This window comes from Protopterus annectens, chromosome 1.part0 (genome assembly GCF_019279795.1).
Source record: "Protopterus annectens isolate FY-2018-M chromosome 1.part0, PAN1.0, whole genome shotgun sequence".
Taxonomy (NCBI): domain Eukaryota; kingdom Metazoa; phylum Chordata; order Ceratodontiformes; family Protopteridae; genus Protopterus; species Protopterus annectens.
Genome location: NC_056725.1, coordinates 1,848,241,706 through 1,848,261,156, shown reverse-complemented (window position 1 = coordinate 1,848,261,156; position 19,451 = coordinate 1,848,241,706). Strand labels below are relative to the sequence as shown.

The 19,451-nt window shown below is 38.3% G+C and overlaps 1 protein-coding gene across 1 annotated transcript in view; it reads right to left on the bottom strand.

The window, feature by feature from the left end:
• Nucleotides 1-19,451, bottom strand: part of C9 (complement C9) — an 802,110-nt gene that overhangs the window by 746,029 nt on the left and 36,630 nt on the right. The window contains exon 2 of the mRNA XM_044069841.1: nucleotides 3,908-4,022. Within this exon, the coding sequence (XP_043925776.1) occupies nucleotides 3,908-4,022 (115 nt within the window). The remainder of the gene's footprint in view (nucleotides 1-3,907; nucleotides 4,023-19,451) is intronic.

Genomic DNA, 19,451 nt, shown 5'->3' with positions numbered 1-19,451 from the left:
TGAATAAGTGCCATTAGGAAACAGCGTTTTTATGGTGACTGGTTTAATTTATTTTTCGTTGACGCTGCTTCTGAGCTCTGTTGGCTTGTTGTGCTGCATCTGGTTATATTATAGCATTTATTGTCTACTTGGAAACTTGATGAGCTTGCATCTTTATATGGTCATTTATTTCTATAAGAGCAACATCTTCTGGACACACTAATGTTGTTTATAATGTGTTAATATTTTATTCAAGAAAGTTAATTAAATTCTAGAAATTCATTTATTGATTATCACCTTTATTTGCATGTCTTATTAAATATATATTTGAATTCATTTATATGCCTACTATTCCTGTTTCAGGCAGCATAGAAGGCCACCAATTAGTATTATCTCCTTACAACAATAGGTTTTCCAGTTCATTTGTTTTTTTTTTGTTTGTTTGTTTGTTTGTTTGTTTGTTTGTTTGTTTGTTTGTTTGAATGCCTTTTGTGTGAAGTCTGCACAGCCTCCCTGTATTTGTAAGGGTTTTCTGCATATCCCAAAGACATGTAGTAGGTAGATTGGGAGGTCTTAGATCTCCATACATTTGTATGCAATATTGAACGAAAGCCTACCTATTTCATTCTCCTTGCATAATAAACCCTGTGGGTGATGTCAGCTGCTCATGGGGTCACTAAAAGTGATGGATGTTTAATATAACACAACCGTATTGAACTGGGTACATTCCTGTTTGAAATGTTAGTGTTCAATATGCATTTGCATTTGATTTTATTCGTTTTTTTTATTTTCATCCAATGTTATCCTTTAGAAGTTTCAGAACTGTTTGCTATACTTTGAAAAAGTAGTAACAGGAAAAGCCAAAATGTCAAAAACTGTCACATGATCACCCTTTGATTTTCTTTTTAAAAATGGACTGTGTAATTTAAACTGTATTTCTGAAGAAGTTCTTAATAAAGATAGAACAAAAGTACTAAATACAGTGGATTTGTTTCTCCAATTACACCCATTTCATAGTGCTGTTTTTTAAGTTGTCTGTTATACTTTATTTTAAAACTATATTAGTATAATCATGCTGACGTTCTCAACTGGTATAACCCTGGTTCCAGTTCCCTAGTAAACTATGCATAAGTATGTCATTTGTATCCCTTTTCTGTTGCACTAAGTTATGTAAAGACCTATTGAAATATGTGTGAGCTCTGCATCTGGCTATATTGACATTATTAAACAATTTTAAACTAAACAGCCAACCATCTGCAGTACAGAGCTGCACTGACAATGATAATATGAAAGATTACCCAAATATAAATCTCACTATCTGCCAAGGGCAGCTTGTAGTATTGGGTTGATGGGCTGCAGCCACCCCCCAAGTTTTTTCATAAAAAAATGTTTAAATAGTGTTTTTTAAACACTAGTAGCGGGTCAAACTGAAAACTAATGTGTAAAGTTGAAGATGTGATGTTTTGCAGATCTCGGAGCTGCGTGCTTGAGTTCCACTTAAAAAAAAAAAAATTCTTCTTGTCACCGGACTGCTTTTAAAGCAATCCAGATTGGGAAGACCACAGGCATCAATAAAGATGTCCAGAAATCATTGCAGTTTTAACCGCAGTAAATTAGAACCCGACTGGACTGTTAAGTCTTCAGCATGTCAGATAATCTGAGTATGTGTTGTGGCTGCTGATTAGTTTTGTTTCTCTCACATTTTCTTCCCGTGCTTTAACACGGGTAATTTGCAAGGGAAAGACGACCAAGAGAGCAGGAGAAAAAAAAAAACTTAATGGATAATTGAAATTTGTCCATTGTTCAGATTTCATGTTAGGTAAATGAGAGATGCCAAGGATTCCTCAGCAAGGACATTTTTTTTAATTAATTCCATCTAAAATAATTATTAATTAAGTTCTGAGGAGTTTTTTTTGTTTGTTTTTTTTTTTTTTTTTTTGTCAGGGCCAACCAGATACTTTCTGCATTTTTTGGTCCTGAAAGGGTTAACCAGATAGTAGTAGGTGGTGGTTGTGTTTTGGGGGCTGTTGATGGCTTTCTGTTTTTTTATTTTTTTTTAATATAATATCCTGGCGGGGTTAACCAGACAGTAGGGAGGCAATGTGTTTTGGGAACTGTTGACAATGCTCTTTTTTTAATATAATACACGGTAGGGTCAACTGGATGCTAGTGGTCTATGTGTTTTGGGGGCTGTTGATGATTTTTTTTATGATATAATATCTTGGCCGGAGTCAAAGATATACTAGGTATGCATTGTGTTCTGGGGGACGGTTGTGGACGACATGTGTTTTTTAACCTAATGTCTTTTTGCAGAGTTAGTCAAGCTACATCAGGATGGTTTGTCAATGTTTTGTTGTGGAAACAAACTGTATTCTTGCATGAGTAAAGTGTGTATGGGTGAACCGAAGTAAGATCACATGCAAGTTCTTGGCTATGTGATGTGAAAGAAATACTGTAATGTAACATTTCACTTTTATTTTCATTATTTTAAACCTTGTAGGATCAAAGCAGATTCTCTGGGTAGGCATTTGGGATGGGGGCATTGCCTATGTGCGAATGGAATGTCTGCAGTTCTGGCTTGGTGGCTTTGCAAGAGTAATGTATATTTGACTGAGGTAAGTCTGACCACAAGCACTGAACTCTGAGTAATGTGAAAAAAAGAATACTTAACTTAATAACAGTGTGGTCTTTTTTGTTGTTGTTTTTGTTTTTAACCTCGCAAGATCAAATCAGATACTCTAAGTGGGGTAGGCAATGGAGACTGGGGCTATGTGTGAATAAAACAAATGGCCCTGCTGTTTACTGTCGTTGTAATTCCAACTTTGCAAAACTGTAATACTTTTCTGTCTGTACTTTAAGATGAATGTAAAATAATTAGCAAGTTTATGAGTAATTCTTAATGTATGTTATTTCATATTTGTTCATGTATATACTGAATTAAAAATGTTTCTAATATGTTGGTAGACTTCAGCATGTACATTAGCGACTAGGCACTTATTTAATGAAAATTGGTAAGCATGGTCAACAGTGATCCCACTGCAACATAGCTTTGCCCCTTTGTAGTTTGCCACACCCATTCATCTGTCTCCTACCACCCTACTTTGATTTGAAATCACCAGCTGTCAATGAAATCTGCATTTTGCTAAGCATGCATGACAAGTTAAAAAGCTGCAAATTTCCAATCCTCTCACGTTGCATACATGTTCTTATGTGACTAGAGTGACTAGGCTTTCCTGTTAGTTAACTTGTGCTCCCTCATATTAAAATGAACTACAATTGCCACCAGATTAAACAAACCATTCAATTTTACAGCTTACTAAATTTCTAAAAATCTAAAGTGTTTTACAGGGGGAAGCTTCTTCTGAACCCCCATGTTGGATTGTTCACCACCACACCTTCTTAATGTTAATATATTAATTTCATAGTTTAAGAACTACTGAGGAAAGAAAAAAATAGACAAAATGAATTATTGCCTACAAGCAAATCGAAACTGTACCAATTACAACTTCCTGTGGAGAACAGAAACTGGGAAATTCAGTTCAGGGGACTTGAACTCAGATATTCTGACCCTGATTACCTTTATAATCAATTAAAGTGCACTAACATTCTTGCATCTCAGTACTAATAATATATACCATTCTGGACAGGCAAGTTTAAAAAATTTGACTTGCATATTCCAAGATTTTATGTGTTTTTCTCACTTGAGAACACAATACAACAATGTATATATTTGCTTAATGTGAATACTAGCTACAGAATTGTGTGACATTTTCATTAAAACAGCTTCCTTAAGTTTTACTTTTGCAGCATAATTCAACCTTCAATTGTAATTTGTTTGAGTGTTCACATTACATTTCTCTTTTCTGAAAAACAGACTAGGCCTGAAAGAGATGCGGAGCTGTAGATTAGATTTTTCAAGAGCACTTACTTTTTCCTTTGTGCATGGGTAACATTCACTCCAGTCACTCCAAGAGGTCCACTTGCACTCTATAGGTGGTGGACTGTTGGCTTCTCTTACTGGCCTCTTCAACACATCATCATGCCTGTATAAAAACACAATGAATTCAAGAAGTTATGTGTGCGTCTGGGTCTTTACTGGTATTGGTGATAGCTGACAACTGCACAGCACTTACTTATGTAACAATCTATCTTGCCTTGCTCATTTTGAAATGATCGGTTTGATAGCCTTGCTAGAAAAAACTGACATGTAACAGGCATCCGAATTCTACTTTGCTGTTGCCAAATGTAAATAGATCAAGAATGACTGAAATGTATATTCTGCCCCCCCCCCAAAAAAAATTATCAATTCAGATTTCATGTTCTCTGATGCTGCTAAGCAGGTGCTTAGATTCCTGTTTTAGCACAGACAGTATGCTGAAGCTTGATCAGTGTACTGTACTCCCATGTTTCCAATAAGATACTAAACCAAGGAATCATTTATTTGGCCTGGTGGTAGCTCAGGAAAACAACAGCCGCCAACATCTACAGATTCATCACACTAACTGTACAGTTAAAACACTAATGTAAAGTGTTCACAAAAGTACATCAGCTACCAGTTTCTCATACAATAAAGCTTTGATTATTCCCTCTCCTTTGCAAACTAATTAACCTTGAGTCATTCTCCTTTGCCAGCTGTTTATCTCTATGCAGCTCCAGCTACTACCCTAGATACCTAGAGCCAAACATAACTTGTCTGCAGGTCCCAAAAATCATACTCCACTGCAATGACCAAAGTATTTCCATCCTATTCCCTCGCATTTAGGGATTTCTTTCAGTGTATCTTAAGTAAACATCTTCCTGTAAACCTTTTAGATACAGTCTCAAACAAACCCTTTTCAAATTTTCTAATGAAGTTGTTAAAATGTTGGCACAATCACCTGATTTATCATACCACCCACCTACTCTGCTACATCCATCCTTTACCTCCTCACCTTTGTTCCAGCTCTTCAACTTTCTTGAGTATACTGTACATAAAACTTTATTACTACTGCCCTTCCCATCTCTGCCTCTCCACCCCTACTAAACTACACCAACAGTCCCTTCTTTTTCTTCTTTCTTTTATTTTCTTTCCTTATTCTTTCAAATTGTTCCAAAATCATTGAAAAAACACAATAGTACCCCACATCTCTCAACCTCTAAGCACAAGCAATCTGGACAAATGTAAAAGTAATGGGGAAACATAGGCCCAAAATTAGGAGCAAATTTTAAATATTGCTTTTATTAACATAGAAAACTGCTAGAAAGCAGATTTTGCATTGGTGTGCATTTTGTGAAAGATATAAAGTCTAAAAGTCAAATGTTTTTAATCATTTAGTGACTGCAGTCCTCAAATATTTGTCAGAAAACCACAATTTTATGAGGGGAAACACAAGAAATGTGAAGCAAAAATCTGGACATTCTGTGAAAACCTGGGCAGTTGGGAGATATGCCTTGGAACATGCATACTATTTGTACATAGACTGATCCTGAAAATGATCTATTGGGAATGGAGCTCTACCCAGTTAAGAAAGTAAAACAAATAATGATATTAATAAAAATAAAAAAAAACGGTTCTGTTTCACATATCTGAAGATGAGCTGGAGAAATTTTATTTGCAGGGAAAGTCAGGTATTTTCTTCACACCTCACATACCCTTGCTGGTGAAGGAAAAGATTTGGAGGGTGGAGTTTGTAGATCTTTTTAATTTAATAACTAGGGATGGAGTATAAGGGATTGCACTGGCTGAGGCCCCAGTGGCTGGAGATCAGACAGCAACATTAGTGGCCTTTGGTAAGAGGAGGCCAATTAGATTTAGTGCCAGGATGTGGGACAGCCTGGCCCCTGGCTTTGAAAATACGGTGGCAGTCTTCCTTGAATAGGATACTACACAAGAGTTTACTTTTATTGTTGTATTTATTAATGATAAGAGAGATACAATGATTGAGGAGTGGTAACACTTGGTTGTGGTACAACCAGAATTTCAGGAAATTAAAAGCAGTGGATAAGTCCCTGCAGTGGGAGAGCTGGCATGTGAGTATGTTGCTAGGCACGATGCTGGATAGGGTAGATAGACATCCCAGATTTCCAACAGAGGGAAAGGGGTTAAAGGAGTAAGGCTTTTTTGGCTAGGTACTGAGACAGCATTTAGGTTTCTCTCCATCTTAGAGTTAGACTTGCTTATGGTTAGGAATGTTTCTGAATGATACATTTTACTTTGATAATGCAATGCCAGTAGGCTACACAGCAGAGTGTTTTACTTTGGGGAAGTTTAGCATGGCAATGCATTGGCTATGGCAGAAGAGGCCTCTAGTCAGAGGGCAGTCCATTATATGGATGATTTCCTGGTAGTTAGTGAGTGGATGGAGGCCACAAAAGAAAGCATGAACTACTTTATTTAGTTGTTCAAAGAAATGAGGGTGTTATTAGTTCATGAGAAGTTGGAAGATCCAGTAAGGATTTTAATCTCCTTAGGTTTGTAAGCGAATGCAGATTTGGGAATGTTTCACATTCTGGCTGAAAAATCATCCAAGTTGTTGGCCAAAATTAAGCTCTCAATGGAAAAGGACACATTTAGGAGCAGGGATGTCAAGGAGTTGTTAGGGTTATTGAAATCTGCTTGTAGAGCAGTATGGCCTGGGACAACATTTAACAGGTCCTTGGCCAATGTGTAGAGTGGTGTTGGGCATAAACATCATAGAATGAGAGTGTTGTGCCTGTTGAAACAGGATGTCTCATTTTGGGTGGATTTTCTGCACCTGTATAATGGACTGTCCCCCTGGCAGTAATGGTTGTCACTTGATATATAGTTACACTGATGCACTAATGCAGTATACTGATGCAGCAGAAGGTTTAGGCCTGGCAGTTTATTTTAAAGGGAGATGGTTTGCAGATGCATGGCCTGATAAGATACCACTGGAGTGGAGGAAAACCATTGCATTTTTAGAACTGATGGCAATTTGAGCAGCTCTGGCAATCTGGCACATAAATTTGGAAAATGAGAAGTTTATTTTCCACATTGATAAAGATTCAGTATGGCAAGTTTTGCTGAAAAGGCAAGTTAGGTTAGATTTTTTACAAGTGGTTCTGAGGTATTTGGTATGAGGATTACTTTTTTTGTTTTGTTTTCTGCTAAACATATTCTGGATAGGTTGAATGTGGTAGCTGACAATTTTTCTCATTTTTATTTTCACAGGTTTCATGTATCGTTGCCTGAAGAACAGCAGTATCAGAGTTTCCAAAGAGGTATGGAAATTTTTCAGTTTGTAGCAGGATGCTTCGTAAAGCTGTCCTGGGCTACAGCAACTAAAACAGCATACAGTTCCACTCTTGTTGCCTTTACATCTTGTGGTGAACAGTTACTTCTGCCAAGGGGGAAGGGTGTCATCTGATAAAATATTCTTTTATACTGTGAGGTTTAGGCATGGCAGCTTATTGTAAATGGAGCAGGAAATCAGCCAAATAGGGGACCGCCTTCAGACCAGAATATCTCATCTGCCATATAGCTTGGTCATTTAGGTTAATAGCTAGGTTCTTGCTCCATAGATGGGAATTAGGTGCAGCAGGGATGATGGTCATGGTGCATTTGGCTGTTTTATGTGTGGCTGCTATGTTTTCTGGCCTAAGGGATGGATCCCAGCATTAGTAGATTTTGAGAATATTGAAAGGTCAGAAGATAATTAATGGTCTTAAGGCTTATAGGAAACTTTCATTATGTAGGCAGTTACTAAGTTTGGTATTAAACTGTTTACATTAGTTATCTGAAAACTACATCTCCTATATCTTATGTTTTATGTGTGGTGCTGTTTTTATTTATGTTTGAGGTTGCCTCCTATATGTGTGAATTGTAAGTTAACAGGTGGTGGAGAGAGTTGTGTATTATGGAGTCTCTGGTGTTGGTTTGATTATGTAAGCCAAAGACTGATCAGGGTAGCTGAGGACAACAGATGGTTTTCTTGTTCCTGGTATCTTGGGCCTTGTCTTAGTAGAAAGTTTCAGGGTGTAACAGGATTGATTTGTTTTCCAGTGACAGGATGAGAGGTCAGTATTGGCTAGGTATTTTGATATCATGTTGAAATGGGCATTGGAGAGTCAAGGAATTTCAGGGAAGAGATTTTGTTCACACTCTTTTTGCCTAAGCATGGTCTCAGGTTTAGCAATGGAAGGGAAGTCAATTGAAGTAATAAAGAGAATGGGGGGTTGCCTTCAAATGCATTTATTTCCTATATTAGAAAGAGAAGAAAACAAGCATGTTCACTCCTTGATACAGATGTCTACCCAACATTGTTGTGCAAGCATAATTCCTATGCATAAACATTTGCTACACTTTGTGCCATGCCTGTATGGAGTACTGCTGCACTCATGTTTTAGTTAAAAAATCAAACAAGCAAACAAAAAAAAAACAGGAAAACATTACTTGTTACATGCTGTGGCAAACAGTTGCTACAGTTCACACCATGCCTGTATGGTGAGCTATAGCACTCAGGTTTTAGTTTAAAAACGAGAGTTGCTACTCTTTTTAGATCACACACACTGAGTGCTCCAGCATTCAGGTTTGACTGCCGGTATTGCATTAGAGATTGGGATCGGTTGATTGCACCCTCCCCAACATTTTGCACCAGGGAAGTTGCCCCTCTCACCCCACTCTAGCTATGCTACTGTGTTTATGCATATTACTGAATGGCTGTTTACATATGTTAATGAATGTCTGTTTAAAAATGTTTGTGATAAGTTGGAGATTTTCTCCCAGGCCTTCACTGAAAAGGGCTTTTTGACTAAATCCAGCTGGACAAACCCAATAAACAAAAACAAAATAAATAAAATAAATGAAAATAAAATATGTAAATAAATAAACAAATACTGAGAAGGCAAATTGCAGGGATAAAGCACCTGAAGGATTGTTACGCAGACTAGGAGACACGCCCATAAGCACATACTCGGAGCACAGTTCAACACATTTCCTGCTGGGCTTCTGGTACCACTTCCAAAAAATTAATTTTTTATTACACATTACACATATGTGATCTGAAAACTATTTCTAACTCTAAGAACAACAGTAATGTCGTCTTAGCCAGTTGCAATAATGGGATAATTATTTTGTGGGGTATGTGTTCAGTAAAGTTATGAGCCTGACAGTAATTAAGGAGCGTAGATATAACTGTCAGTCACACAACCAGCATGCTATATGGCCAGGGGCAGATTGGTGTGGTAAGCATTTGCAGGGACATGCAGAAACAAGGCTGGTAATTCCACTGTTTTCCATAACTAAAGAACAATGCCAAAAAATAGGGAAAGCAGAAGTACACAGTAGCCTCTGTGACTTCTTACTGAGAAATTCACCTGTAAGGCTAAGTTCTCCAGTGGTGATTATGAAGTTATACTGCAGGCCATGTGTCTATACCAAGACTATACCTGGGAAGATGTAGCAAATGTTAATACAGTTGGTGGCCACACCCACAGTTATGATATGGTGCGTTGCAGGGCCAGTGATTTCACATATGCTGCTTAACAAAGAGCTCATCTCTTGGTATGAGGAGGTAGGTCAACCGGCGGGGAAGGGGGACATCAGCTGTACCACCTTTCATGGTGAAGCAGGAGCTCATATACTCTCTCAGAGGCAATGACACTTTAAGAGTTCTACATTGTGGTGCTGGATGTTGGAGCAAGGCCGGACAGACCCCACTGACAATTAACTTGAGATACTGCAGTTCTGTAAACAAATTTCTGTGTAAGAATACCTGTAAGTCTGCTGCACCCTTAATCACTGTCCATAGCCTTCTGTAAAAGGTACATGGTAATGTATTAATTTATTTAATGCTATCTTGTTAATGAATGTAAAAAATCAGTTGCATTTATGCTTCTGGTGCTGGGTCATACTTACACATGGGGTATTTTGGCTTTGGTATATTCACATGTGGCTCTTTATCTGGAACTGTAGAACTGTGGAATGTATGTTGCCTGATGATGGAGAATCTACAGCCTCTGATAATGATGGCAGGGGTAAGCCAGCAGAAGTCAGTGAGGACAGAATGTCTTTTTGACTCAGGGAATGTGACTACTGCACCCCTGTCACAGGCCATGGAGACATAGTCTCACTGCCTGACTATACCCAGGGTATCCACACCTCATTGTGAGGACAGGTTAATGGACACATTATCACACAATGAATAGTGTGGGCCCCCTAGTAGACAGGCATCAGAATCTGCCCGTTGAACCCAATGTCAGAGAGATCCACACAGGGGGTGGGTAACAGTGCTTCCTGAAAACATGGTTACCTCACTCCTTTGAGATTGCTCTGTTAATAGCTGTAATGCAGCATATGTGAAGAACCATCTTGGAGGCACAGTGTAGTACCACCACAGCTATGGCAGAGTTAGTGAGGTTAATGCAGGGTGTGTGTGATGTCCTACATGACTACATGTTCCCTCTCTATGATTGCTTGGCTACACTCAGTCGCACACTGGAACATGCAGTGCTCTTTCAGGATCACTTGCCAGGGTATGGGTCATCCATGAAGCCACTTAACTGCTACATCTACAGATGGTAGCCATAGTGGCTGTAGATATCCAGTATCCTATTCCCACAGTGCTACCACTTCAATGGCTACATCTGTTGTGGAGGTGTCTACACCAAGCAGAAGGTATTCCCATGGTTTTGGAATTCACCACAGTGACATGTCATATCAGATATTTTTCATTCTCACACAGCATACTTGCATCTAACCAGGGTAGTGATACATCTGGTGCAACTCCTAGTACAGGCAGTCCTAATGGGTATGGATGTGTAAGGGATGTTGAAGTGAAATTTCTGCTATGCATGCCCTGGACCTGTCCAGTAGATTGAACCACAGTGCTGTATCTACTGTTGAGGTTGTGTTCCAACAGACTCACACTCACACCACCACAGGTCTCAGTGAAACACACACTGGCTCTTCTCAAATAGTTTTATGTTAAAGCTACCCATAACACTGACAGGACATATAACAGCAGAATTTCATTTCATAATCCTCAGCATTCACACACTATCCTGTGAAAGAAATGTAATCCTATGCTTTCTTCCCCACCTGTACAAATGATAGTAACCGTGCCCTGCCCTATGTAAATTGTTACTTAGATTGCGTATGTTTGATGCACATCATGGCCAGCCTATGTAAGGGTAAGCACTGTCTGGTGTTGGTTTTGCATGCATCACTTTTACTGTAGTGTATTTGAATTACTTTTGTCTACTATGTTCTGAAGCTATATGCAAGTCAGTATCTCTTTGCCAATGCCACAGCACACTGCACCCACCTCTAGCTGGCATGATCATTCCATGTTGCTGGCTTCTTCACTGACTCCTTGTCTGACTTAGCCTCCACTGCCTGGTGTGCTGGGGACTACTGCTCCTGCAAGTGCCCACCCTGCAGTAACTGCTTCTTACGTATGCTACTAAGTATCAGTGCACCCACTGAAACTATTTTTGCACACATGCCAGGGTTATCATGCAGGGCACCATCAGATGAATCCAGATAGTGAAAGTGTGACTTCAGCATCCCAAAACCATGCTCAGTAATGTTTCTTGTTTGCAATTGGGCATGGTTGCACCCACCTTCTGTCTCATCTTGTGGATTTCTTAGGAGTGTCATGTGCCAGGGTTCCAGAGCATATCTAGCATCACCAAGATGCCCTTGGGAGAAGTCACTCCTCAAATCACTGGTACAAGTCACAGGTGCTAAACACTATAAAAAGGACCAGCACTGAGGTAAACCAAGTCCGTGGATAAGAAGTACATAAAAAAACACAAACTTCAGAATATGGAAAGGCCCAAAAGTAAACTTTATTCCTACAAAGTAAAATGCAGCAAAGCTTTCAGGTTAGCAAAAACCCTTCTTCAGTGCTTTAAAGTATTCTAGTAGCTCTCCATTTTATAAACATCCTACAGTCATTTGACACAGCCCAAGTCTGATTTAAAGCAACAGTATTACATTTCAGTATGTTCTTCTTTCGGCATTTCCTGGTTAGGGGTCGCCACAGCAGATCACCTTGTCTGCTCATGATTGGCAGTGGAGTTTTACAGTGTTGAGTTGCCAGCCCAGTGCCCAACCTTCCACAGAAGGCCCACACACACACACTCACACCTAGGGCCAATTTAGAGTGTCCAATCCACCTACAGCATGTCTTTGGGATGTGGGAGGAAACCGGAGCACCCGGAGGAAACCCACACGACCACAGGGAGGTCATGCCGACTCCGCACAGAAGGTACCGCAGCCGAGGATCAAACCGGAGAACCTCTTGCTGTGAGGCGGCAATGCTAACCACTGCACCACCGTGGCTGCCCTATTACATTTCAGTATGTTAAAACCTTAAAATAATTATGAAGAATAAATACATGAAATCACAATATGAAATAAAAAATATGGTACTTACGTATTATCGCAACCAGATTTTTGCGATAATATCACTTGCTTACTGTTATCGTAATCTGACTGAGAGTGTTTTACAATGTCAGGAAACATCTTAAAATTAAACAGATAACCTGTTTTATACCCGTATGAGTCTGTGATATAACTGAAAAAGGTCCAAAAAAATGTATGACCGTTACATTCATCAGCATTTGCTGCCACGGAAAAAAAAAAGGGGAAAGGAACGTTCAGCGCGTGGCGGCGGCGCAGTATTCAGTTAAGCTTCACCACCCTGGCAGTAAACTGCATAAAGAAACAACAACATGTTTCTATTTTTTTGGGGGGGGGTTGTTATACACATTTTATTGAAAACACTACATAAAAAAAGATGTATTGTTAAAGGAAACACACTATATAACACTTATAAACCACTAACGGTCAGAAAACAAATTCGGGAAGCAAGTGGCATTATCGCAAAAATCTGGTTGCGATAATACGTAAGTACCAAAAATATTTATAACTACATAAACAAATCATTAAAATATAAGAATATACATAAAATATATTAAAAATACTCCAAAACATAAAATATGTCAATGTAAGCTCATCTGTTTTCTTCATAGAACAGGTTTGGTGCTATCATGAGCATTCAAACCTAGTTCTACATCAGCTTGTAACCATAAAATCCAATTTAACTCAAATATTTCTAACTTATTATTTATGTTCTCACCTCTGAAATTCTTATATATAATCTGAATGACCCTAAAGCCAAATTCATGGTCAGCTCCTTTGTCCATCATATATTTTGCCAAAGCATTAGTAGAAACTTTTCTAAGTACTTCAGAGTGACATGCTGTGATCCAGTCTTTCAATCTACGTCTACGACTACACTTCCCAACACAGAAGAAGGTACATCTCATACAGGTAGCAAGATATATGACATTAATTGTATTACATGTTGCCGAGAAGGAGAAACTGTACTTCTTGCTAGTTAAAAGTGCTTGCCTAGCTACCCAGGGCAGTCAGACCTGTACAGTAAATACCTGACTGATTGTTTCTATAACTTCCTTGCTCAGTCAGCCGCCCTTGGTTCTAACCCACTCCGCTCTCCTACCCTACCCCCATTCCCACCATTTCATTTTGATTTATAGCTACAGACCACTCCCCTTAATTACCATAGCCCACCTCCCACCACACTAGTTACTCTATTAGACGCCAGAACCCAATTACCCTCTTAAAAGGTGTGCTACAAGCTACATCACATGACCAGTTATTATTCCACCTACTCTAACAATGCTCCCTAATAACAATAGCAATGTTACCCTTACCATCTAACCTCATACTAACAACCCTACTCTGTGTAATCTCTATTTCTGCCATGCTCCTCCTCTCAACCTTCACCACCTATGAAATTCAGCTTCACCACAACATAACCGCCTTCAGGCAGACTTCAATCCTCAGCTACAATTTCGCTGAACCAACAATTCATTTAGCTCCATGCCTTTTACAACCGTCCCAAACTAACTATCACCTACACAACTTGCTTCCACCTAGTGGAATTTCCCACCCCTCCCTAAACACATTAAAATTATCATCAAGCTTAACAAATTCTACCTATATCTACTAAAAAAACTTACATGTTGTGGAGACATTCACCCCAACCCAGATCCAGGCATACCAAACACCCCAAACTAAATTCAACTCAATTCCCTACTCCATAGACAACAAAACTCTCTCCTTTTTCTTAACCTAAATGTGAGAAGTATCCTGAATAAGGTCAATGACCTTCATGCCCTAATAGCCCTATACAAACCAGAAATTGTCTTACTAACTGAGACATGGTTAAAACCAGAAATTCACAACAATGAAATTACAGCCCCAGGGTATAATATAATTTGTAGAGACAGAGCAGGCAAAAGGGGTGGAGGGGTAGCCATAATGTACAAAATCCATCTCATCCTTGAACAACTTGATATTAGCAACCCAGACTTCAAAAATGTAGAACTCATCTTTGCCAAGTTTAAACTGAACCCCAAGAAATGCATAAACATCATTGGCTTCTACGTCCCCCCAGGAAACAATATTACAGTCATGGAGAACCTACTAGAATGGATATCACACTCCCTGCCCCAGGAAAATATCCTGCTAGGTGACTTTAATATAGATTGGTTCAATTGTTCCAACCACAACCCATCCTCCCACATTAAACATCATGAGTTTACCCAGCTTATCACATCCCCCACCAGAAATGACAAATGATCCAAGTGCCAATCCATATTGGACTGGATACTTATATACCTCACCCCACACTATCATCCCAAGCTGGATGTCTGCCAGACATTTTCAGTGAACACCAACCAACATACCTATTGAGAATCAAAATATTTTCTTATAAACCAGGTAAAACTAAGAGAGGTCAGAAACAAAAAGAACTTCAACCCTGATAACTTTATCCATGACCTAAAATGTTGCAATTGGACTCCTCTAAAACTGATTTATCTTAAAGACTCAGTAAATTACTTTAACTCAACCTTCTTAAAATTATTAAACCATCATGCTCCCTCCAGAACCACTAGAATAAAAACTAAATATGCCCCATGGCTAACTAATCCTACCAAAGCTATTCTCATTGAAAGGGACAAAGCTTGGATAGAATTATACAAAAATAAAACCCAAGTAGAAAAACAAAACTACTTAGAACTTCACAACAAAGCCAAAAAACTCATCAAAATAGACAAAATCAACTATTATCAAAACCTACAGGAAAAACATGCTAAACACCCTCAAATGTTCTGGGTAGCAATAAACCCTGTATTGCAACCTAGTAAAACTATTACCCCTACACCTAGAACAGAAAACCACCAAGATAACATACCCACCCAGTTTAATAATTACTTTACAGAAACAATTCAGTCCCTAACCAATAACCAGATTAATAGCAGTCACCCTACTTCAGCAACTACACCAACTAACAAAGAAACACAGGGTAACAGCACCCACTTCAGCTTTCAGCCAGTCTCAATCAAAACCATACAAAAACTCCTCCAGGAACTTAAACCTACCACCCTGGTCGCTGATAACCTACCTGCAGAATACCTCCAAATAGCTTCAGCAGCTATAGTCTACCTGGTTGCAATCCTCATTAATAGATCTATCTCGGAGTGTAAAGTCCCTTCTGTATGGAAAACCTCCCACATCATACCACTACACAAAGGAGGAAACTCCTTTGAACTTAATAACTACTGTCTTATTGGTATTTTGTCACCCTTATCAAAAATTCTTGAAAGGGTCATACACACTCAACTCATGGACTACCTACAGAAAAACAATCTAATATGTAAAAATCAGTATGACTTTAGACCCTTCCACAGTATGACCACTGCCTTTATATCATTCACTAATACCGTTAATCAACATAGAAATAATGGACAACTAGTCTCAACCATATTTTTAGACTTATCCAAAGCTTTCAATATGGTTAACCACAGTAAACTCCTCAACACACTCTCTACCCTAAACCCCAGTATCTCCTCTATCACTTGGTTTCAGATCTAAGTATCAGGCCATCAGCAGGCAGTAAAAGGGCAGAACCAACTATCCTCTCTACTGCCAGTATCCTTAGGAGTCCCTCAAGGTTCCATCCTAGGCCCTTTACTCTTCTCTCTATTCACAAATGAACTCTCATCCTCCATACCAAAGACCTCAGATATTCAATATGCAGATGACACCACCATCATCTGTTCTGCTCCCACACTAGAGGGCCTATACTCCCAAACACAAGAATGCTTCTCACTAGTTGAAGCCTGGTTCACTAACCACCAGTTTATTCTTAACCCAACTAAAACAAAATGACTCCTCTTCAGCTCACATAGATCCTTCCCCCAAACAGATAACTTCACTATCTACTCTAATAACAAACCTGCGATCACCCCAGCCACCCACACCAAACTGTTAGGCATTGAGATTTGACAACCACCTAAGATTTGCCGTGCACATAGCCCAAACTTGCAACAAGCAATTTCTCTCAAAACACACTAAACCCACAGTGGCTAGGACACATTTGCTATCCACCTTCCTCTATGCATCTCCAGTCCTAACTCACCTTCATAAAACTGACCTACACAAACTAGAATCTTGTTATAATAAAATGGCTAGATTTGCTACAGAATCTTCACATAGAGCATATCATTGTGATTCTCTCAAAAAGTTAAACTGGTTGGAGTTCCCTCAACTACTTCCACTCAATCAGTTGTCACTAGTACACAATTTATACTACTCCTCAGATAAAATCCCAGCCCTCCAAAAACGTATACTCCCTCACAGCACAAAAAGAACCTTGATATCTAGCACCCTAAATCTCCTAGAAGTCACCAAACAATGACACAGGAAAATCTCTCTTTAGCTACTCTATTGCTAAACTCTGGAATGCCTTACCTGCCCACCTAACATCCATCAATTCCACAACCCAATTTAAAAAACTCCTAAAAAAACACTTCATGAACAACTGGCTATGCTCCTGTCTCACCCCAGGGTAACACCAAGCTCACAATCAATAATTCTTAGCATAGCCATACTTCAAGTCTTGCATCTCACCCTGTTATAATATAGATATAGAGAACCTACTCTAATAATATTTTATTAGATCCATCTATATATCTATAATATTCCAAATGTTTATACCTACAAAATATTGCTTGTACCACAACACATTGTATGTATATGTCTGTAAATGACTGAATGTATTAGATGCTTGATGCCTGTAAATGATATAAATTACTAAGTGTTTGTACTATGAACTGTCTGATATTTTCTAATGTTTTTTCTGCCTTATTTCAATGTAAATACCATTGCTCATATCTGCTTGATGATATATGCTTTACTGGATATTTTCTCTCCGGGCCTCCACTGAAAATGAAAATGTGTCCAGTCGGAATTTCCCAGTCAACAAATGTAAAATAAATAAATAAAATGTATGTACTTACAGAACAAGTAACAAACAAGCATACAGAAAAAAATTCAATAAAAAGCTTCTATTAATCTGCATCTTTCAGCAAAGATAACAGCATAGAATCAAACTGCAAACAAACTACTAAAAAACAACAAAAAATAAGCAGGCAACAGCAATTCTTAAACTTTTATAGTTAGCACTTTCGTCAAGTCTTCTTACACTCAACTTCATCAGACATTAATTAAAAGAATGGTAGCTATATTTAAAACCCAATTCATAGTCATATGTTCAGTTACCTCACATGACACTATGTCACCTGATACAATTCTCATTTCTATAACACATATACCTAAAAATTGTGCAAACAATTATATAAATAAATATATATATATATATATATATATATATATATATATATATATATATATATATATATATATATACACACTTTCCTATTGACTTAGTACTCAAATTCATATGTACATATACAAAAAATATGTAAATATACATGAAAAAGCCAGCTAAAGCATCCAAAAAGCAGTATTTGTTATAATGTGCATAAAAAAGTTACATATCACTAATCAACCTAAATAAATTTCAATTGAATATCATAAATACATGTATTTGTGCATGGGTGTAGGGGTTTTATGTGTATATAACAAATACAAAAAGTGTCCCAAAGTATATGTCTAGTCACCTGAGTAGCCTTATGTTAATGTTTTAAACTCCTCAGTTTCAAGACGCATGCCAAAGAGCATACATCATTCAACCCTGGTGCCACATAGGTCCTGGTTCTAAGCTGCCAAATCAGCTCCTTCACCTCAAATTTTAAGCCTAATGAACTGCCCCTGATATCAAATTCAATTTGGACAATCACCCTGAATGTGAAGGAATGACCAGGGTTTTCTACCACATGTTTTGCAAGAGCATTGTTTATTTTGGCTTTCCTAATGTGGTAAATATGCTCGTACACTATTTCCCTTAGTTTACGCTCAGTCTTGCCGATGTAAAAACTGTACAAGACTGGCAGTAAGTGAGGTAAACAACCATAGTAGAGTTGCAATTAAATCTGCCCTTACAAGTGAATTTTTCATCCAAGATGTTAAATCGGTTGCCTGTTTGCATAAACCTGCAATAAGAGCAGGCTTCACATTTATACATGCCTGGAGTACGTATCATCTTTGGGGGTGGCAGTTCCAAGATGTTTTTTAAATTAATCCCCCTGCTGTAAATTACATTTGGTGCAGGTCCAAATTTAATAAATTCGTTATCTGTTTGGAAAAAATTTCAATTCTTTTACAAAATCTGCTTAATGCTTTCACCATCTGAACTAAACGTAGTAATGAAGGCGTACCTATAATCAACCCTTGAGTTACTTCCACCTCCTGCAGGTACCCTGTCATCAGTACTCATCCCCTGATTGCTGTTATCTAAAATGGCTTTAAAATGGCCATTTATTTTTTTATTTTGAACTTCCTCAAATAGATTGCTCAACATGTCTACAGGGTATCCTCTGTCTGTAAACATTTGCAATAACAATCTACATTCCTCCTCAAAGTCAATGACCGTAGTACACATTCTTGCGGTCCTGACCAGTTGTCCCTTTACTACGGACCCTTTTTGATGTTGGTGGCGGGCACAACTGTAATGGGGGAAGGACTTACAATAAGTGTCCTCCCGATGTATTTTGGCTAAATATTCTTTGTTGGCCTTGTCCTTCCTTAATTCTACATCAAGAAAAGTTATTCTTTCAGTATGAAATGCATGGGCAAATTCCAGAAAATTCATTGTGTTATTACAGTAGGTCATAAATTCCTTGAACATACTTTCTTCTCCCTTAAAAATCAAAAAAATATAGTCCAACAATCTGGTATTGTAATGAATCTCACCCTTAAATCTGTTTATGGTGTTATGCACAAACTGATCCTCCCAAAAGGTCATTACTAGATTAGAAAAACTAGCCCCCCACTGGGGACCTCATTGCCACCCCACTGTTCTGCAAATAAAACTGGCCATTCAACAAAAAGAAATTGTTGGACAAAATTATGTCAACAGTTCTCTTATTAGGCCGATTTCAGATGCAAGTGCCCCTCTTTTTACTAGTAGTAACTCAAGCCATTCAATACCCACATCACGTGGGATGACAGTGTACAAATCTTTGATGTCAAT